The sequence below is a fragment of the Mytilus galloprovincialis genome, chromosome 2 (assembly GCF_965363235.1).
Source record: "Mytilus galloprovincialis chromosome 2, xbMytGall1.hap1.1, whole genome shotgun sequence".
NCBI lineage: Eukaryota > Metazoa > Mollusca > Bivalvia > Mytilida > Mytilidae > Mytilus > Mytilus galloprovincialis.
Genome location: NC_134839.1, coordinates 7,912,832 through 7,935,682, shown reverse-complemented (window position 1 = coordinate 7,935,682; position 22,851 = coordinate 7,912,832). Strand labels below are relative to the sequence as shown.

The following is a 22,851-nucleotide window of genomic DNA, read 5'->3' as shown; positions in this document are numbered from 1 at the left end:
ACTTAACTATAACCACTGAACCATGAAAATGAGGTCAAGGTCAGATGACACCTGCCAGTTGGACATGTACACCTTCCAGTCCTTCCATACACCAAATATACTAGCCCTATTGCTTATAGTATCTGAGATATGGACTTGACCACCAAAACTTAACCTTGTTCACTGATCCATGAAATGAGGTCGAGGTCAAGTGAAAACTGTCTGACGGGCATGAGGACCTTGCAAGGTACGCACATACCAAATATAGTTATCCTATTACTTATAATAAGAGAGAATTCAATATTACAAAAATTCTGAACTTTTTTTTCAAGTGGTCACTGAACCATGAAAATGAGGTCGACTCAAGGACATTGGACATGTGACTGACGGAAACTTCGTAACATGAGGCATCTATATACAAAGTATGAAGCATCCAGGTCTTTCACCTTCTAAAATATAAACCTTTTAAGAAGTTAGCTAACGCCGCCGCCGTAGCCGCCGCCAGATCACTATCCCTATGTCGAGCTTTCTGCAACAAAAGTTGCAGGCTCGACAAAAACCATAAGTAAAAAGGTGCAAACGTCACCAGTACCTGCTCAACTTGTAAAACCCGTCATATGACGTCCAGTAAACATCCATAGATAGCAACGGGATATTTCAGCTTATAAGTCAAATACAAACTGAAAATGCAATGGCAAAAAAAGAAGACACATCATCAAAAATCAAAGACTAAGCAACACGAAACCCACCACTCAACATGCGAGGACAAGTTTACTCTGAATAGAAGTAAATGCCAAGGGACTTATCAGGAAGACATTTTTACCTAACAACTGTTTTTTTTTTGTGTTCCAAATATAATTGACCGGTCACTCAAAGCAACTTGTAAACACACTTTAAAAGGGCATTAGCTGTCAAATTCTTGTTCACCGATTTGACTAAAATTCCCATATTTGATTTATAGAATACTAAACAGTGGCGGATCCAGAAATTTTCATAAGTGGGGGCCCACTGACTGACCTAAGAGGGGGCCCGCTCCAGTCACGCTTCAATGATTCCCTATATAAGCAACCAAATTTTTTCCCAAAAAGGGGGGGCCCGGGCCCCCTGGGCCCCCCCTCTAAATCCGCCTCTGCTAAATAGAGGCAACAGTAGTGTACCGCTGTTTGAAATTCATAAATCGATTGAGAAAAATACAAATCCGGGTTACAAACTAAAACTGAGAGAAACACATCAAATATAAGAGAACTATGACACAACAGCAGAGACATATGTCTCTGCTTGCTTAAACATAAATTCAAAAATAGAATAAATATCTCACTATTTCAAAATTAAATTTTTTACCCTTGTTTTACTTTCAATGCTGACATTTTTTGCTTTTTAATAAATTAACAAGCCTAATTCATGCATAGTAGCTATCAGAGGTACCAGGATTATAATTTAGAACGCAAGACTCGCTTTTCGTCTACATAAATACGTCTAAGGTAATCTATGCCTGGGATAAGAAAATCTTTATAATGTTTCGAAAAATTCAAAATTTTGTTAGCAAAAAATTTATAAAAATGACCACATAATTGATATTCATGTCATGACAACACCAAAGTGCTGACGATACCCTCTATATAATCCATATCTAGCTAAGGAGTTCAATTGAAGGTCACATGAATACAGATTCAATGTATGAGGTTGAATTAATTCATCATAGATGTTTTCTAGCTTATCTTAACAAAATTGAAAGCAATTTGCCTCAAAATAGAATAAATATCTCACTATTTCAAAAAAAAAAAAATACCCCATATTTGTATATTTTGTTTATTTCGTATCTTATGCCCTTCACTGTGAACATTTAAATTTAAAGTTGATGGAATAAAACCTTTGCAATGATTTCAAGGTAAAATGTCTGTGATATATATTTACCAAGTTTTAGCTGCTTGATCCTAATTATTGCCACATTAACCTATTATGTCGGTTTCGGTTGCTCACACACTATATATCGGAACTGTGTCAATATAAAGGAACTGTAAACAACCCTCATACATTTGGGAGGTAAAACAGTTAAATAAAACGAGGTTAAATTCACCATTTTCTGCAGAAAATTATTGTATCGAGTCAGGCATATGACAGTTGATATGTACTAGTTACTTTGGTTGATAACAGTTGCTATACATATAATACTTCCAAATTATCAAGAGACTGCAAAAGATCCTAGATATGGCACAAAAAGTGGGACAGAACAAAAGTTCACTAGTTTTGCCATCCATAGAGATCCAGGTACTATTCTCAAAGGTAGCATACAGTTTTCATCCTTTATAAACTATTAAGTATTTAAATCCTGCTTTTAACAAAAGGCAGGCATTCAAGTCTTTAAAAACTTCTAATTATAAACTCTACCGATTATTTATGTGCTGTCCTATATATGACACCTTTTATGACATATCTTAATGTTGGTATTTTTAAAAGCTTTGATAATTTGGTGTTTCTATTGAATTGATTCACAACTTTATACTCTGGACAATTTAGAGCTTCACATCTGTGACCAGCCAAAATATATCCAGGCTTATGGAGGTAGAACTTCATTTAATAGAAAAAAATCGCTGTCAACTTTATGTGTCTAGGCACTTCCAGGCTTAGGAGGGTACATTGTCTTAAATTTGCTTTTTGTATTTTTTTTTAAATATTCTGGAGTTTCTCTCAGTCATGTTTTTATTATGACATATTTTTTGTAATAACGATGAAACGAATCATTTCAAATACTGGCATGATGATGAGACTGTTTGATGATGACTTTTATTTGTCTAAGGCACCAATATATAAAATACAATTTTGTTTTATTGGCGAAAATTAAGTTTCAACAGTGTATTTCAATAAAATGTCAAAGAATTAAATTTATAGCAATACAAACAATTCTTAGCGCTACCTTAGAATATGTAATTCAAACTTGTTGAAAAGCTTATAGAATTCCTTTTTTCAATTTGTCTATTAACTCATATTTAGTATGCATGTCTGCATAGTATGCAACCCATACCAGTTAATAATTATATTCTCATATATGCATTTAATGTGTTGCATTTATTATGAATATATTTCAGACTGCACCTATAAAAATCTATAGAGCAGAGATTTTTTTTGGTATCAATTTAAAATGTTATTGTAGATTCAAATATTTTTCACTTCAAACTATGAGGTAAATCTTCTTCAGACCTAATATATGATGTATAGTTCAACTTCAGTGCACACAAAAAAGAAGCCAGGGAAAGTGTTTATCTCTTTTTCATAAATACCTATTCAATTGAATCTCAATATGATGTTTAAAATAGTTAGCAGCGTTTTTCCTAACAATGCGGTTGTACCTCCATAAGCCTGGAAAGGTCATGGCCAATCACATATGTATCTATTTATATCCTTGAAGACTGTATGCTGCCCTCTAAATGTCTTCATTTTTTTTTTCATTAAGGTATACCCCACATAATCATTTAGCTGTATTTGGCAAAACTTTAGGGAATTTTTGGTCCTCAATGCTACTTCATTTGGACTGTTAAACCTTTTTTTATTCGATTGTTAGTGATGAGTCTTTTGTAGACGAAATTTGGGTCTGGCCCAAATACAATTTTTGATCCTGGTATCTATGATGAGTTTAATTATTCATATAAAATAAAATACCAAAAATATCAAGACCAAAGAAGACAAATACAAACGATAAGGAACATTATTACTTGATAGGTATTACGTACTTGGCTTAGAAAGACTGAGTATACCAAATCTACCTTAAATAAATTTTTGACTTACAGCTTTGTCTAGTTCGTAATTTTGATAATCTCCATGGAAATGCGATGTACAAATGCTAAAAACTGCATATCAAATACCATTGAACTTTAACAAGTGATTCTCCATATAAACTGACCAAATCACAAATAATACATTGTTGACGCTGCAAGTGAAAACAACACAATCAAAAAGTCTAGCTTTTTCAACTTGGTCCAGAGTAAGACAAAAAGTGTGTTATTTAGTTACAAATCAACATCATTCAGCTACTAACAGATTTTTATTAAATGAAAAAATATTTTAATATAATATTATGAAAATTAATCACCTTCAAATGCCACCTGGCTTTCTGTTTGCACATAAATAGGCCCTTGCAAAAAATAAGCCTTTAATTGGACAATATAGGGCGAGCCAAAAATATCCATAGAAGTTGGACTCTCTGCTAATGTTTTAACTATTTCATATTTGGACTCTTTAGCTTCTTTAGAATTTTCTGTTGATCGATCTAGAAGGTATTCGTTAAAACCTGGAAATTCACATAATCTTTTCTGTCCCCATGGTATTAAAGCTAATGCTGACAGGACACTGTGAGAACTGTGTCTAAGTTCTGGAAATGGTTGCCTAGCTATAGACATGATGACTTGAAGCATGTTGGGGTCCAGATGATCAAACCATTTCTCGGACAGCTTACAGTTGTCAGATGTTTGTTCTGGTACCTGTAATAAAAATTTAAGATAATAAGGAAATTTGAATCACTGGGTTAGTAATTACATGAGCAAAATAACAGGTGCCACATGTGAGCAGAATGTGCTTACCCTCCTTTAGAACCTCAGATCCCTCTATTTATTAGGTTTTGTGTTGCTTTAATAGCTGTTCGTCTTTTATTTTGTTTTTTGTAAACTTGTCTTTTGATTGTTTTTCTGTTTTTTAATCTATTGCATTGTCAGTTGTCTTAACTTTCTTTTAAAATGTAAGGACACTCTGGATCAGAAATAAATTTACTGATGCAAGAGAAAATGTCTAAATCAAGTTCCTGATTCAGTAGCTACATGTATTGGAAATAAAGAAATAAAGTTACTAATTCCATATGAAATGCATAAATCATTTCACTGATTTATGAGAAAATGTAGGTTACAGGTTACTGATTCATTAGGAAATGAAGAAAGCAATTGCAATTAACTGATTCAAGAGCAAATGTAGAAATCAAACCCCAAAATAAATATGTTATTTATAAAAACGCACATTCACAGATTATAATATGGAATGTGATTATCTCCCTTCCTGTATCTAATTATCTCCCCCCCAAAGAGGGTATATATATGATTTCATGGCCAAATCCTAATTTGTTTTAACTATGTGGATGTATATTCATATTTTTTCCATAATACTTACTGGAATATGAATAAGATTTGCAGTAGTATGAAGAGCAATTTCCCGTAGATCTGATGGTGCCTGTTTCACCATCTTTCCTATTGTCTGTAACCCATCAATAAACATGTTTCCTGTAAAATACAATAAATCTGTAATTTTGATTGACTGACAATAATCAAGAAGCACAACAATATAATACCTTAATTCTGTATTAAAAACAACTGCACAACGTTAATATATATTTTCCTACACTAACTAACCAATGAAAAAACAATGCGAAACAAAAACAAAAGAGAAGCTTAGATATAGATGCGAGTTTCATGGAAATTGTACAAAAATGTTATTGTAAGAGTTTAATGCTTATCTATTTGTAAAGGATTGCAAAAGAGTTGGTTTTGTGCAAAAATTTTAAATAATTCAATTGACACCATTTCAGTCCTCTATCAATGATCAGTTCAATTAAAGTTAAAAAAAAAAATAACTCACCCTTTTCCCATAAGTCATTGGATCAGACTGCTTTGGTTATGGTTGAATGGTTTTTGTATCTAATCTGAGGAGTTAATCCCTTTTCAACTGATTTTTTATTAGTTTGTTCTTATTTCATACCGTGGCATCAACAACCTGTTTAACCACACCACATTCTTTATGTGTCTGTCCCAAGTTAGGAGCATGTAGTTCAGTGGTTGTTGTTTGTTGCAGTTTATCATATTTGCTTTTTGTTCATTGTTGTGTACATAAATCAGGCCTTAAGTTTTCTCATTTGAATTGTTTTACATTTGTCATATCTGGGACTTTTATGGTTGACTATGTGGTATGCTAATTGTTAATGGCTTTACAGTGACCTATAGTTGTTAACTTCTGTGTTATTTTGTTTCAAGTGGAGAGTTGTCTCATTGGCAATCATACCACGTCTTATTCTTATATTGTCAGATGTATTGCGACAAAATAGTGTAGTGTTGACACTGTTAATATTTACCCAACTTCTCAAGAGCTAGTTTTCCCTCTATGGTTTTAGCTATTAATCCAATAGTCTGTACAGAAATACTGCATAAGTTTTTATCCTCTGAAGTCAAGTTTCTTAACAGTAGATTAACAAATGTCTTGTTCGCATTAAACACTTCCTTAGGATAAAAATAGGCAACACCTCCAAAAAACTTAATTAAACCTGAAATTGATCAACATATCAAATTAGTCTACATCAAACTATATGATAGCTATGATTTAATAGCTACATGTCTCTCAATCTCAAAATTTTCAACAGCATGATCATTAGATCCTGAATATGCATGAAATATTTTCTGCTGGACCTTAACAAGTAAAATTATAATATTTTATATTTTTGTGTCCCCCCCCCCCCATTTCAACTATCATTGCTTGAATTCATCAGTTATTTTATAAATGCCTAACTCTTACAATATGTGCAACCATCAAATTCTTTAATATAATTAATTTAAAGTTAACATGAATTAGAATAACATCTAAATAAAATAATAATCAATGATTATCATTTAAAAGATAGGATTGATATTATTTTGATTTCTTTACCTTTTGTTTGACAATGTATCAATACTTGCTTTCATTTGATATGAAAGTTTTTAACATCACCATATAATTTAATTTTGGATGTAACACGTCTTCTGATTGGCTGACGTTATTTTGTTATGAGCCCATAGACATAATTTAGTCATGTGACCGTGACGTCATCAACGTTTTTTCATGGTTTTCTACGGTTTAAAATGGAATTTAGAATTAAATTGTAAGAAATGACTGTAATATTTTTTCTGTCTATTCGAAATAATGTGAATTTACATATCATATTAAATTATATACCCTATAAGCCATACATGTCATATCAACGTTATTTAATTTCTCAGGTATCTTCAAATAGAAGGAACAGGATTTATCAACCTAACAAGAACTTTGTGGAAAAAGCCATTGTTTGCATACCTGGTAACAAGAGTCCTCCCATTGGATCTGTAGAAGATGTTGACAGTAGGGTCTCTATTTGTTTTATGATTCCTGCTCCATCTAGAAAAACAATCCCATGCTCTACCATACCAAGGTCAGAAAGTAGTTCCAAACAATTTAACTGACTAAGAATATCATCTTTATGGATCTCATTTAACAACAGCTGAAGTAATCCTGACTCACGTGTCTTTTGGAGAGCTGATTCTGATGCTTTACTGATATGAACTATTAACTATAATAAAAACATAAAAATTGTTTTGGTTTAATTTCATGTATGTACAAAAGATTTTTACATAAACTTTGGCCACAAAACATGCATTTAATCTGTTTATGTTTCTGATAGCAAATTCCTAATTATCTTGGCTGGTAATTAACAAGCCAGTAATAGTTATCTTTTTAGAAACAACAGTTGCTCATCACTTTTTATTAATGTAACTATAGTTTTATTGAGCATTAACATTGCAATAAGTCTGGTGTATATCAATAGGAAAACTTGTCATTTATCCAGAATAACAAGATGATTATAAACACAAATGACCAACACTGTTTGATATAGGTGAACATTAGAGATGTTAGACTTTTTTCCTGCTTATCAATAAAACTTAGTTAGTTCTTAACAGTAACATGTCAATATTCTTTCACAATTTATATAAAATTGAAAACCCAACCAATGAGATTCTGTTTAAACAGATTCCACTGTACACATAATACACAGTAAAACAATACCTCATAAACTCTGAATTTGACAGTATCATCTGTCTGGAGGACTTCTTGTACAGATGATAACATTTCTGAGGAGTAGATAAAATCCAGACCATCATTTGTTCTGCCTTCAAAAAAAGAACAGGAGTAGTGTTATATATATGTAAAACATTCTGTGAAAGTTAGTCAAAAGAATGAGATTATTAGTTACACAGTGTGTAATTGTACTAATACAGGAATTTATCGGGTCACTAAATTTCATATCGGTTTAGGTGAATTTATCCTGATTTTGTTATATTACATATTATTATATTAAAATCAATATAACATGTATAAGGACAATATCATCCAAATATATTTTAGATATTTAATCTAAAACTGAAAAATTTAAAACATCACGACTGTAAGGCAACTACATTTTTTTTTCTTTTTTGTTAGGTCAATGGTATAAGGGAGATAATCCCAATTGATGTAACAAATAAGGGAGATAATTCCTATTGACCTGATAAAAAAATGTACTGAAATTTATTAGGACGATATCAGCCAATCAAATTGCAAGAAATTATTCTAAATCAGGATAAATAAAATAAATTTATTATTTAAAGAGGATCGAGGGTACAAAAATTTCAGAAAAATTTTAAACATTTTTTTTTCATTATAAATTTTATTAATTACACTATTAATTTTCACTTTATCATGTGATACAAAAATCAACCAAAAAATTGAGTTGTTTTAGCCCCAGATGACTTTCAAAATGTTAAGGCCAAAAAAAAATATATGTCTGTTTCCTGCTTCCAAGGCAAATAAATCAGGGTCGGTAGGTCAGGATTTTTTTTTTTTTTTTTTTTTTTTTTTTTTTTTATTTTTGCACTCCCTGTCAGATTTGCAGTCGGGTACATGTCATGTTTGGTTAGGGTCCTGTACCCCAAAATGATTTAATCCCTTTAAAGAAGCTTTAATTGATTAATCCTCTCGGTGCTGACATTTTTTAAACCTTAATTGTAGCACATTTGTGCTGGGAGCAGCCATTTTGATTGTTTGGGCATAGTAAAATACGGATCTGGATCGGACCGGAAATGAATTTTTCCGGACCGGAAACGATTTTTTTCCGGATTTGAATAAAGAGATCTAGGGTCGGGGGGTTTGAGTCAGGGTTGGTCGGGAAACAGGAAACAGACATATATTTTTTTTTGGCCTTATATCATCGAAAAAGCTCAAAATTATCTCCCTTCGATGCAAAAATGCCATTTTTTTGCATTAAAATTGAAATATCTTTATAAACACATCAGTGACCTATATTTTTTTATTATTATTTTCAAATAAGCTGACTTTATTCTAAACAATAGTAAAATTGAGGTGATTTCTGTAATTCAGTTTTTTTTTTATTTCGATATTACCTATTTCTTCTATTAGTTCAACAAAAATAAAGTACCTTAACAAAATGCCTGCTTCTTAAGCAGGGTGTGAGCTTAAAAGAATGGTGACCTAATTTTTTAATTTGATTTTTCTATTAAGTATATAATAAAGTTCATTTTTCGCCACCTTTTTCGCCAAAACAATATATTTTTCGCCACTTTATTATTTTTTTCACCAAGTAACATAAATATATTTTTCGTTTAAAATTTACCTTTTTTTCTACACCCCCCCTCCATTGTGTCTATGATTATTCTCTCAAGCTTATTTTATTTTAATGAATAAACACTAATCATTTATTTTAAAACAACAGATTTTCTATTAACTTAAAAGGAAAAACTATTCATTGTATTTTAAACAACTTTTCTAAATGAGGTGACCACTATACTGTTTTATAGTTAAAAAAATATAAGTCCTGCAATATAACAAAATTAATGGACATGTTTTGATCATATAATACCAGTATAGTTCGTAGGGAAAGTTTCTTTAAAAGAAAAATACTGATGAGCACTTTGGTACTAAGAAGTGGTTTTTACAACAAAACAAAAGCTTTTATCACATGAAATTGATCCCTCATTTCATGTGTAGTCATTACATTGAAGGATTACTCTCATTCGAGGGGTTGTTCCCAACCTTTTGGATAGATTTCTTCATAACAACAGTTTTCTTTTCTTGGCCATCGTGAAACATGTGTGTCACTCAAACGATTTTAAAGTAGTCTCCCTTATCAATTACCTATATAAAAGTCAAAGGATAATAAAAGTTTTAAATCAGAGATTTTTCTTGCTTTTGAACATATATCATCAAAACAACAGTGTTCTTTTCTAAATTATCTTTAAAAGGAGAGGAGACGCCAAAAGTCTGCCTCAAACACTTGCGTCGCAAAGTAAATAAATTCTGCATGTGACATTTAGCGGAAACCATTTAAACATATCATTTTGTCAAACAATTCAATCAACACCTTTATTAATTAGTCCTTTGTTGTCGATAGCTATACAAGAGCTGTCAAAATGACAGTAAACCGGATTCTTTAACATTTATTTGTGTTCTGGCATTTATCAATATTACAAGGACCAAAACTCCTAATAGGTAAAATTTATGATTATCAATATCAAACTTGACTTCCATGTTGTCAACAATAACAACATATAAACTAGATAGAAAATGACCCTCTAGCAGGACAAACTGTGTGCCCTTAATGCATAAAGTAAGAAAAAATTACTAAGTCCACCTACCTAGGATTTTGAAAATATCTAAAACCAGGTGCTCCGCAGGGCGCAGCTTTATACGACCGCAGAGGTCGAACCCTGAACAGTTGGGGCAAGTATGGACAAAACATTCAAGCGTGATACAGCTCTGAATTTGGACTGTGATCAAATTTTTGACATTACATGTTTTTTTTTACACAAAACAAATGTCAAGATTTTACAAATCAATTAAAGATTTCTTCTTCAAACTTTTTAAATCTAAAATTAAATAGTTGACACAGCATAGGTTTCTGACACAGAATGAATGTGGTCTAATGAACTTAAAATATTTTTTTTGCCTTTGAGCAATTCACTATGCTGTTGAATATTAATCCTCTCAAAAAAATGTTTGAAGAAATTTTCTTTTTATTTATGAAATCTGAAATGAGAAAAATTTAAACCCCCCCTTTTTTTTTCACATCCCCGTTTCCCTTTTTCCAAAACTGATATCAATTCAAATTTCTAATGGAGTTTGCAACAATAACTACTCTTTTAAATACATCATAAAATATTAAAATGTAAAATAAAGTGCTTGTTATCACTGAATGGTAAAGATTGGTTGGTAGTAAAAGTGAATATACATTGTTTATTGTATAAAACAATAAAAAAAACTTCATCAGCAACATTTTATATTGGTAAATTTCCAATGAAGTTATTTACATAAAGTTATTGGCAAATAAAAATAGAAAATGACATCATAGTCATGTCTGGCAAATGTCCAACATACATTATCTAAAAACATTTTAGATAAGATAAGGAAAAAAAGCTTCATCAGCAACATTTTATATTGGCAAATTTCCAATGAAGTTATTTACATAAAGTTATTGGCAAATAAAAATAGAAAATGACATCATAGTCATGTCTGGCAAATTTCCAACATATATTATCAACTTCTATTCTATACAAAGAAAGATAACTCCAATTGAAAATTAATTGCTATTGCACAATATTGTGCAATTAGATATTTCTTGGTATTGTGCAATACTGTGCAATTCAAAATTTCTTGCTATTGCACAATACTTGATATGGAATCCTGATTTGGACCAACTTGAAAACTGGGCCCATAATCAAAAATCAAAGTACATATTTAGATAAAGCATATATCAAATAAGCCCAAGAATTTAATTTTTGTTAAAATCAAACTTAGTTTAATTTTGGACCCTTTGGACCTTAATGTAGACCATTTGAAAACTGGACCAAAAATTAAGAATCTACATACACAGTTAGATTTGGCATATCAAAGAACCCATTTATTCAATTTTTGATGAACAAAGTTTAATTTTGGACCCCCATTTGGACCAACTTGAAAACTAGGCCAATAATTAAAAATCTAAGTACATTTCTAAATTCAGCATATCAAACAACCCCCAGGATTCAATTTTTGTTAAAATCAAACTAAGTTTAATTTTGGACCCTTTGGACCTTAATGTAGACCAATTTGAAAACGGGACCAAAAATTAAGAATCTGCATTCACAGTTAGATTCGGCATACCAAAGAACCCCAATTATTCAATTTTTGATGAAATCAAACAAAGTTTAATTTGGACCCTTTGGGCCCTTTATTCCTAAACTGTTGGGACCAAAACTCCCAAAATCAATACCAACCTTTCTTTTATGGTCATAAACCTTGTGTTTAAATTTCATAGATTTCTATTTACTTAAACTAAAGTTATTGTGCGAAAACCAAGAATAATGCTTATTTGGGCCCTTTTTTTGCCCCTAATTCCTAAACTGTTGGAACCAAAACTCCCAAAATCAATCCCAACCTTTCTTTTGTGGTCATAAACCTTGTGTCAAAATTTCATAGATTTCTATTGACTTAAACTAAAGTTATAGTGCGAAAACCAAGAAAAATGCTTATTTGGGCCCTTTTTGGCCCCTTATTCCTAAAATGTTGGGACCAAAACTCCCAAAATCAATCCCAACCTTCCTGTTGTGGTCATAAACCTTATGTTAAAATTTCATAGATTTCTATTCACTTTTACTAAAGTTAGAGTGCGAAAACTAAAAGTATTCGGACGACGACGACGACGCCAACATGATAGCAATATACGACGAAAAATTTTTCAAATTTTGCGGTCGTATAAAAATGAATGAATTTAAAAGGTTTGGTTGAACGATTCATGAGTAAATGCAAGGACACAACATTTTTTAAACTTTCAAGAACCGTAACTTCTGAACGGTAAAATCGTCATTATTGAACTTGACCTCCATTTTGTTGTCAGTAACAACATATTAAAATTTTAAAAGGCTTGGTTGAGCGCTTCATGAGTAAATGCATGGACAACATTTGGTTGCCGCCTGGCCGCCCGCCGTACATCCCCAAATAAATAACCGACATTTTTGACACAAAAATCTGGTTAAAAATGAAATCAGCTGATTATTGATTTTCTGTCCAAATCTTAATGAGGTCAAGGTGAATTCCGAGTATTGTCTGATCGGGTAAAGTCCGAGAAAAGAGTAAATAAACAAGATGGAGGAAAATAAATCGTTCTATATATCTTTCACCAAATTTTTTTCGCCAATGAAGAATTTTAATCGCCACAATTATTATTTTTTCGCAAATTGCGAAAATGGCGATCGCCAGCGGAAACCCTGCCTGTGAGCCCCTTTTAGTCATTATTATTGAGTTTACACTTATGTACCGAAAATCACCTCCAGTTCAGCCAGCAACCCATTCAGCAAACAATATTGTGAAATAAAAACCCTTGTCAGAGCTCCAGATAAGAATTCACAAATTGGGTTTTTAATCCACCATTTTCATATATAATTGGGTGATAAAGTTTTTTAATTGCATGATCAATTCCAATTCACCCTCATGTTAACATCAAATTGGGTTTTTCACCACCAAGCTCCTTAATGTATTGGGTTTTTCATCAACACAATATTGAATATTTAGGCAATAGCAACCCCAGATTTTTTCCATCTTAAATATGTTTCTTTCTTTGTTTAGCTGTTTTATTTGGTTTAGGGTTAGGGTTATTTGCTAGCTGTTTTATTTGGTTTATTCACTGAGGAGCAATTGTAGGTTTAATTTGTGTTCCGTTTCAAACCTTCTGCCAGTTTTGTATTTTCTCATATAAACTGTAAAAAAAAAACGGATATGTGTATTCACAGGCACTCGTCTTATACCTTTATATAATAAATTCTGAGACCAGTGCCTGTGTGTGTATTCATTAATTAACAGTAAAATGAAAAAAAATAGTATATAAACTCTAATTATACTTGAATGGTTTTGTTTTATTCCAATTTTCATAAATCTGGGTTTAATTGTCTTTTATTAGAACTTTTGGTTTCTGATGCTTTATCATGTCATAATTGATTTGGCCTTTCACTTTTTCCAACTGATTTCGTTTTTGAGGAAACCCTGTTTTTATTAGCAATGTTCTCGTTAAGGTACGCACACACGCCCGTGTGTTCGATGGACACTTCCTAAAAACACTGGCTGAGTCTTGTTATCATCATAACTTTCCCTCAGCTTTTCAAAAGAAGCAGAAAACATGCTTCTATTCAATATTTTTACCGGACATTCATTTTCGTTTTAATTCAATGTATGTTATGATAAATCCCGAGCAATGCGAAAAAAATATGACTACATGACACACGCTAATTGGATAAACGCCGAGAAGATCGAAATGTTTTCAAAAACATGTGTACCCTTTCAGCAACAGAAAACTCTAACATAAACAGGGACCCATTTCAGCTACTTGATGCAGGAATCTATTTTCAGAACGAAAGGAAATTTCCAATTATAAATATTATAAAAATAGTTTACGCGACGACTGTAAACAGATAAGGGTAAATAACGCAAATGGTAGCCAATAAAAGGGTTGAGAACTCAAGGTTTTGGCATATCATTGGGTTTTCCTTTGAATTAATTGGGTTATTGAACCCTGCAATGGGCAATTGCATTGGGTTTTTTATTATTTGTATTGCGTGATCACGCAAATACGCAGCTTATCTGGAGCTCTGCTTGTTCATCATTTAAATTTTAGTAGAAATTAGTACCATTGTTTTTTGTCATAAGATTTTTTTTGTAAAAAGAGCCAAGCATTACAAATTAAAGGCATATTTGACAACATTTTTGCACCTGTCCTAAGTCGGGAGCCTCTGGCCTTTGTTAGTATTGTATGATTTTTAGTTTTAGATCATTTATGTACATGTATTTCAGAGTTAAGTATGACATCTATTATCACTGAACTAGTACTAATTTTTGTTTAAGGGCCAGCTGAAGCTCAACCTTGGGTGCATGATGTGCTCACTGTGTTGGAAGACCAATTGGTGGCCTGCAGCTGTTTTTTACTCTTTGGTTGGGCTGTTGTCTCTTTGAAACATTCCCCATTTCCATTTTCAATTTTATAGTAGGCACTTGACAAAATGCTTGACAACTACAGTAAGCTTCCTTTCAACTATACATGTACATGTATATATAATAATCCAGTCAATCTATCATAAATTTGACCCTAACTTTGAAGTAATTGCAACAAAAGATTTTAAAGTTTTAATCTTTAGCATTATATCCCAAATACACTCAGAAAAAAGTGCCATAAAATTAACTTGAGAAATCTAAAAACTCATGATTTTAAAATTCTTATGGAGATAACTCTTCAAAAATAGCCGTCTTTAGAGTATAACAATCAAAGCCTTAAAGGCTGTAAAAGCAATTGCTGCCATGTTAATGTTTGGGGACTTTTATTTTTCATCCACATATATACAAGAATTAAACCTGACATGAGTGTTGTCTAGTTAAAAGTAATAAGGTTTTAACTTTATATAAATAAAAGACTTTAGCAGAAAGTCATTTTTAATATGTTTTATATTTCACAAGGAGACAACACGTTTACCAGGCTAAAGTTGGGGTCAAATATACATGTGCTGAAACATATAACTCAAAAAGAAATCATCATGGATTATCCCCTGGTAGTGTTTGTAACTCTCTTGGCAATAATTTCCTTTATTGATTTAATTTTAAAAATTTTCATTATTAATTTATATTTAACCATTAACACCTCGAGATTAACACAAATGATTAAGTTAAAACATTTCAACTTTCCAGACGCAAATGTTAAAAAACGGGAAAGAAATAAAATATCTTACAAGACATAAACATGTAAAGAATAAATGTATATTTCAGCTTAATAAAAATATTTTCATAATGTTACTTTGTCATCATTTTTAAAACTAAGTTCCAAACATTATTGCTCAGTTGATGTGTCCTTCTGATGCGGTACGAGCACAGGCACTTGTTTCTATCCATAGGAAGGTCGATTATCCATATAAATAGTTTTATATGGATAGTCGACAATCCTATGGATAGAAACAAGTGCATGTGGGTATGAGATAACTACAATTCTCATGCAATCCCGAAAAGGGGGGGTCATCACAGACAAACATGACATTAAATCGTTATCACTGAACAAGTATATATATTGTATAGGGGCCAGCTGAAGGACGCCTCCGGGTGCGGGAATTTTTCGCTGCATTGAAGACCTGTTGGTGACCTTAAATTAATTCTGCTGTTGTATGTTTTTCTATGGTCGGGTTGTTGTCTCTTTGACAAATTCCCCATTTCCATTCTCAATTTTATTATACCAACAAGAACAAACAGCTCTACGTTGCTTTGATATTTATCAATTTTCAGGAAACATTGCGAAAAATGATCTTCAATATTTCGAAAACATGTGAAATAAAATTGCTAACACGGTGGACCGTCGAGTGTCAACAAACGTAGTAGACTTGTTCACTGAAAAGACGAGGATAATGGTTTCATCTGACATTTGTTATGCAAACCCAGTTTTGATCATGATATTTAAAAAGACGTACTTTTTTTCAATCTATGTATTAATAAACTAGAAAATTCCAAATTGTAAATATCTCTTCATCTGGACCGACTTGGCATCTACTACGTTTGGACGGGTCCATTTCATTAGGAAGGTGATCGATAAATATTACGGAGTTTTGACAGAAAAGGAAAACGAACTTATTGTTATGTGTTTTCAACAAGGGTTTCGTTCCGCTAAATTATTTGCGCAAATAAAGTTTGTCTATTTTTAGATTACAGGTAATAATTTGACACTACGCATTAACCTGTGTAGTGATTTTGATTTTACGATAAATGTATGAATGAACGATAATTTTATGAATGAACAAGAGCACCTGACCTCTTAAAGAAACACAAATTAAACATAAAAAAACGTATTTATTAGGAGATAATTCAGTTGAATTTTCAATACTAAATCAACAACTGAAATGAATCCATATTTTGTTGAAACATAGTACGAACGGCGGAAAACGGAATCGCATTTATAAAAATGTACTTTTTTTCACTCGGACTTCTATGTTATTTGATAGTCAAACGGTTGACCCTTTAAATACAAAAATACATCTACAAGAACATATTCTGAAACTTCTTAAATCCGCTAACTTTTTTTTAAAGTTTCAAGCTATGTATTGCATTAGAAAACATACATAGGTGTTAAAGAATGACTGACCAGGAGCCTGTTTAACAAAATACTATGGCTTGATCTGGGCGGAGTCTCTGATCTGGGTCACAAAGATGGCCATACGCGACGGCATAAAAGCAATTGCTTTAAAAAACCAGGTGTTTTCATATCTTTTATCAAGCTACAACCTAGAGTTCATAATTCATAAGTTAACCATTTATTAGATTTTTCAGCATGTCAAGGCAAAGAATCTCAAATTGAATAAAACCAATTAAGCATATATATATTCTTCTTTTTGTGGTTTAAAGTTTCTTTTAAAAATGTAGATGCTGAACAAATATAATTTACAGTTATAAACAATACCAAATATTCACATTATTTTTTCAAAATGGTCACAAAGCCATAAATTTGTAAATTCTTTAATGAAAAATGTGCAAAAAAATAAAAAATTCGTAAGGGTTCCACGGAACCCGGTGTCTCGCCTACTTTTTCTGTTAATCGCAGACTCAACAAAAATGAGGAAAAACATCAATAAAAATTTCCCTCACAATACTGTCTTTTGATTGAAAGAAGCTTCCAAGTTTGGTAAAAAAATCCAGGATAGTTTATGAATCTAATAAATGTTTTATAAACTTTAACTGCAGACTGTATGTAATGTTAACTGGAAGAAAAACTAAGTCCATTTATAAGTAAAATACGGAAAAAGTGAATTTTTTTTTTACAAAATTTACTTCTGAATAATATCTTATGATCAGAAATAAGCTTTTGTCTAAGTTTGGTAGAAATCCAGGATAGTTTAAGAACATTATAAAATTTTAAAAACTTAAACCACAAAGTCCATTTATAAGTGAAATACGGAAAAGTGGAAATTTATTTTTACAAAATTTTCTTCTTGATACTATCTTATGATCATAAACAAGCTTCTGTCCAAGTTTGGTACAAATCAAGGATAGTTTATGAAAGTTATTAAAATTTTAAAAACTTTAACCACAGAGTGAATGTTATGTTTCCTCGCAGAAAAAACTAAGTCCATTTATAAGTAAAATACGGAAAAGTGGAAATTTATTTTCACAACATTTTCTTCTTGATACCATCTTATGATCATAAACAAGCTCCTGTCCTAGTTTGGTACATATCAAGGATAGTTTATGAAAGTTATTAAAATTTTAAAAACTTTAACCACAGAGTGAATGTAATGTTCCCTCGCAGAAAAACTAAGTCCATTTATAAGTAAAATACGGAAAAAATGGAATTTTATTTTTACAAAATTTACTTCTGGATACTTTCTTATGATCATAAACAAGCTTCTGTCCAAGTTTGGTAGAAATTCAGTATAGTTTAAGAAAGATATTAAAATTTCAAAAACTTTAACCACAGAGTGAATATTTGTGGACGCCGCCGACGACGAAATGTAGGATCGCTTAGTCTCGCTTTCTCGACTAAAGTCGAAGGCTCGACAAAAATACCCATAACACATTGGTTTCGTACATTTCATGAGCTGAAAATTATACAACATAGTAAAATACGAACTTACAACCTCATCAAAATATCATATTTTACATAAATTTTAAGAAAATCAACCAAAAACTGACAAAAAAAAAAGACTATTTTAGCAGAGTTATCTCCCTTTCCAATGTTAATTTCCACAAGAAATTAAAAATGCTGATATCAAGTTTTCCTCAAATTAGATTTTATCGGACTTTTTTTGTGTATATTTGGGGCTTAATGCTATAGATTAGAACTAAAACATTTTCTGCAATTAGTTTGAGGTTCAAACTTAGTTTGACTGGACTATAAAGGTACAGGTACATGTACATTAAAGGATTCCCACTATAGAGAGATATTAGTGCGACCTTGAGTCATAGCACATGTAGAATAAATGAATGCACATTAGAGCATCTATAGAGAGATATTGAAGTGATTTTAAGTTAAAGAAAACATACTAATATTAAGTATCACATTCTGTGCATGTTTTGCCACCTGAAGGGAAGGGCTAGCTATCAAATTGATCACTGTTTTGATGACATCTCTTGCTGAATCCCAATTCAAAAGTGTTTGGTCATCTTCTCCAGCAAGTTCTAGCTGTAAAAAAGATTTCAAAGGACATTACAGTAAAATGAACATAATGATTCACAAGCATATGCCTGAATGAGTGTTAAGACTGGTGTATGGGTTTATATTAGTTGAAAGTACATGTATGTGCATAATAAAACATTACTGGAGGGAGGCTTCCCCAGAAATTATTTTTTCTGGTTAAAAATGGTATGGTATCATACTTGGTAACTTTATTATCATGAAAATTATCTTATTAACTCAATTTAAGAACTACTGATGTATTCTTATAATATTAAGTCACTCTAAAATCTTTTCACTGAGCTTCAATAAACCTTATAAATTGCTATTTATTCCAATCCAAAAATTTCAAATATTGTCCACTCTTTCAAACCAGTTGAAGCTATCTGGAGCCCTGTATAAACAATGTACTGTGCATGCAAATTTTTCAAAGAGTTGTGTTTAAACCCTTGCAAACACTTTGAACAAAGCATTTTTCTTACTTTCATTCATAAACTATACAAATTTCACAATGTTCACTTTCTAAACATTTCTGCCCTCATATCGTTACTGATGAATTTTGTTCTTGCTTCACTCGACCCAAACAGGAAGTTGTCTAAGTTACTGTTTTTCCTGGATTGAAATAAATAGCAATAAGGTGTATCAAATTGCCCCTTCATCCAACATGAGTGGACATAGATCTATACTAGATATCATTGAGATGGGAGCCATCTCTGTGGGCCCCGCTGTGAATAATGTGCATTAAAAAATTGTAACTTTACCATAGGACATGGGTTTGTCAACTGAAATCAAAGTTTTTGACCTTGACCTTTGACCTATGAAGTTGTAAATAAATTATGACACACCCTTTGGTGTTGGTTTATAAACATGTCAAGTATAAATTTTGAAATGATAAAGGTTCTCAAGATATAGAGCGGACACGATCTTTACCATAGGACATGGGGTTGTCAACTGAAACCAAAGTTTTTGACCTTGACCTTTGACCTAGGAAGTTGCACATAAATTATGACACACCCTTTGGTGTTGGTTTATATACATGTCAAGTATAAACTTTGAAATGATAACGGTTCTCAAGATATAGAGCGGACACAATCTTTACCATAGGACATGGGGTTGTCAACTGAAACCAAAGTTTTTGACCTTGAACTATGCCCTAGGATGTCGTTCATAAATTATGACACACCCTCTGGTGTTGGTTCATATACATGTCAAGTATAAACTTTGAAATCATAATGGTTCTCAAGATATAGAGCGGACACGATCTTCACCACAGGACACAGGGTTGTCAACTGAAACCAGTTTTTTGACCTTGACCTTTGACCTAGGAAGTTGTACATACATCATGACACGCCCTCTGGTGGTGGTTAATAAACATGTAAAGTATAAAGTATGAAATCATAATGGTTCTCTAGATATGGAGCGGACACAAAGTGTTACGGACGGACGGACGGATGGACGGACAGACTGATCACTATAGGGGACCGCCTTTGGCGGGACCCTAATAAATAATCCTTACTAAAACATAGAAGGATGTTACCTGTCTTAAACATAAACACTGTATTGTGGTAGAATGGTGCTTTAATCCTATATCAAAATCATTTTTGAATAGGTCCAACCCAACAGCAGGTGACCATGCTAGCAAAACATTTTTTAAAATACTGCAACATTCTTCAATGATTTCACTGAAAGAAAAAAACAATAAAACAGTCACTAAACATAACAATAAAATAACATTTAAATGCTATTCTAATTTCAGATTATCTTCAAAAAGTTGTTTTTGATTTTGAACAAGCTGTTAAATAGAAACACAACAATCTTAGATCTGTGCTTTTGTGTCTTTTTTGTTGTAAGAGATGTATTAATAACCTGCAAAATTCATTTATTTAGTTAGATGTTTTATCGATCTGATGAGTTAAGCCCTTTTCAACTGATTTTTATATTTTTTCTCATGTTTATATTGTTACACCACTGTCTAAGTTTATAAAGAGTGCCTGTCCAAAGTCAGGAGTCTTTGAATTGTTTCCTATATCAAGTGTATTGAATGTTGAGTAGATATAATAAGATGTGGTAGAAAAAATGTATGAGTGCCAATGAGACAACTTTCCATGGCATCCAAGACACAATTTGTAAAAGTAAACCATAAATACATTGTAAACTCTAAATCTATTCTTCTGATTATTACGCTGAAATAACAGGAAGCAGGAACAGAAATAATAGAGATTATAACACAATACACGTATATGAGTATGGTGAAGAGGAACCCTAAGGTTGCTGTATATCAATGTATATAGGGCACCAAAAATTGACTAGGTAAAATTTGGCTACAAAGTAACAACACTTGGCAAGCACCTCAAAAGGAAAGGAACAAACATATTTGGTTTCATTCAATTCAGTGGTTCTCTAAAACATTGTAAAAGAAGAAATTAGTATGCATTTCCCATAGGGTCCTATGTTAAACTACCGTAAGTCCCCCGTTGGCAGCCATCTTGGATGATGGATCATCTAAAAAGTAACAACACTTGGATAGCACCTCATAAGGAACATTCATGCTATGTTTGGTTTCATTCCATTCAGTGGTTCTCTAAAAGAAGTCATTTGTATGCATTTCTTATTGGGTCCTATGTTAAACTAAGTCCCCCATTGGCGGCCATCTTGGATGATGGATCGGCTACAAAGTAAATACACTTGGACGGCACCTCATAAGGAATATTCATACTATGTTTGGTTTCATTCCATTCAGTGGTTCTCTAAAAGAAGTCATTTGTATGCATTTCTCATAGGGTCCTATGTTAAACTAAGTCCCCAGCTGGCGGCATCTTGGATGATGGATCGGCTACAAAGTAGCAACACTTGGTCAGCACCTCATTAGAAACATTCATGCTATGTTTTGTTTCATTCCATTCAGTGGTTTTCTAAAAGAAGTCATTTGTATGCATTTCCCGAAGGGTCCTATGTTAAACTAAGTCCCCCGTTGGTGGCCATCATGAACGATGGATTGGCTACAAAGTAACAACACTTGGTAAGCACCTCATAAGGAACATTCATGATATGTTTGGTTTCATTCCATTCAGTGGTTTTCTAAAAGAAGTCAATTGTATGCATTTCCCATTGGGTCCTATGTTAAACTAAGTCCCCCATTGGCGGCCATCTTGGATGATGGATCTGCTGCAAAGTAAAAACGAGAAACACTTATAAACCACATCAAGAAACGACAACCACTGGACATGCTGAACATCAGGTTCCTGACTTAGGACAGGTGTAAACAAATGCAATGGGTTTAGGGCTAGAAACGTTTTAAGGTACCAACCTTAACCCTTACATGTACCTCAAACAAATGGTATAACATTTGAGACACATTATAAAATATCAATAGGAAATGGCTTAACTCAATATTAACACAAGTGATTTTCATCTTGTTGCATTTTTCATAAATAAAATATCAATCTTCTTAGCTAAAGAAAACAAATGTCTACTTTGAGAAACTAATGTAAATTATACATAGCCAACCTTCCTAATGATATAAGCAATACTGTGGAGGTCAGTCTGTATTAGCCTAAACTGTACAAGGCTGGAGATACATGGAGATATTGTATATGGGATGACTTGCAAAATTGAAGTAAAAACATGAGTTACAAACCCGTCATCAGTGTTTAACAAGCCAAATAACTTCTGTACAGATGAAACTGAGACTACTGTGTGTAGGTTTATAGTTCTGATAGATGATAAAGCTGCTTTCAACTCAACCAATGTTGATAAAACATCTGTTGACAGTGTTGTTGTTTCCAAAGACCGACAAATGTCGTCTACATTTGCCGCCATTTTTATGAAGAACAGTCTAGAGAGTGTCGAACGTAGAAGTACATTTCTCGGAAATCTCGGACTCTTTTATTAAAAAT

At 32.3% G+C, this 22,851-nt stretch overlaps 2 protein-coding genes across 2 annotated transcripts in view; both read right to left on the bottom strand.

Annotated features, from left to right (window-relative positions):
* Positions 1-22,851, bottom strand: part of LOC143062798 (uncharacterized) — a 528,850-nt gene that overhangs the window by 226,622 nt on the left and 279,377 nt on the right. The gene's annotated exons all lie outside the window — the stretch shown is intronic.
* Positions 4,000-22,790, bottom strand: LOC143062787 (26S proteasome non-ATPase regulatory subunit 5-like). The gene is made up of 8 exons (XM_076234571.1): positions 22,593-22,790; positions 20,493-20,637; positions 18,826-18,964; positions 7,804-7,907; positions 7,057-7,309; positions 6,086-6,274; positions 5,131-5,240; positions 4,000-4,454 (listed from the first exon to the last, which is right to left on the bottom strand). The coding sequence occupies exons 1-8, from the start codon at positions 22,772-22,774 to the stop codon at positions 4,059-4,061; spliced, it is 1,518 nt and encodes a 505-aa protein (XP_076090686.1). The 5' UTR covers positions 22,775-22,790; the 3' UTR covers positions 4,000-4,058.

What these genes read in the sequence shown, in the direction of transcription:
- LOC143062787 (XM_076234571.1), bottom strand. Translation starts at nt 22,774, where the DNA reads ATGGCGGCAAATGTAGACGACATTTGTCGGTCTTTGGAAACAACAACA. An exon ending in TTGTTAAACACTGATGACGG is followed by an intron (nt 20,638 to 22,592) that starts GTTTGTAACTCA and finishes TTTTTCTTTCAG; the next exon opens with TGAAATCATTGAAGAATGTT. An exon ending in CAAATCTTATTCATATTCCA is followed by an intron (nt 4,455 to 5,130) that starts GTAAGTATTATG and finishes TTTTTATTACAG; the next exon opens with GTACCAGAACAAACATCTGA.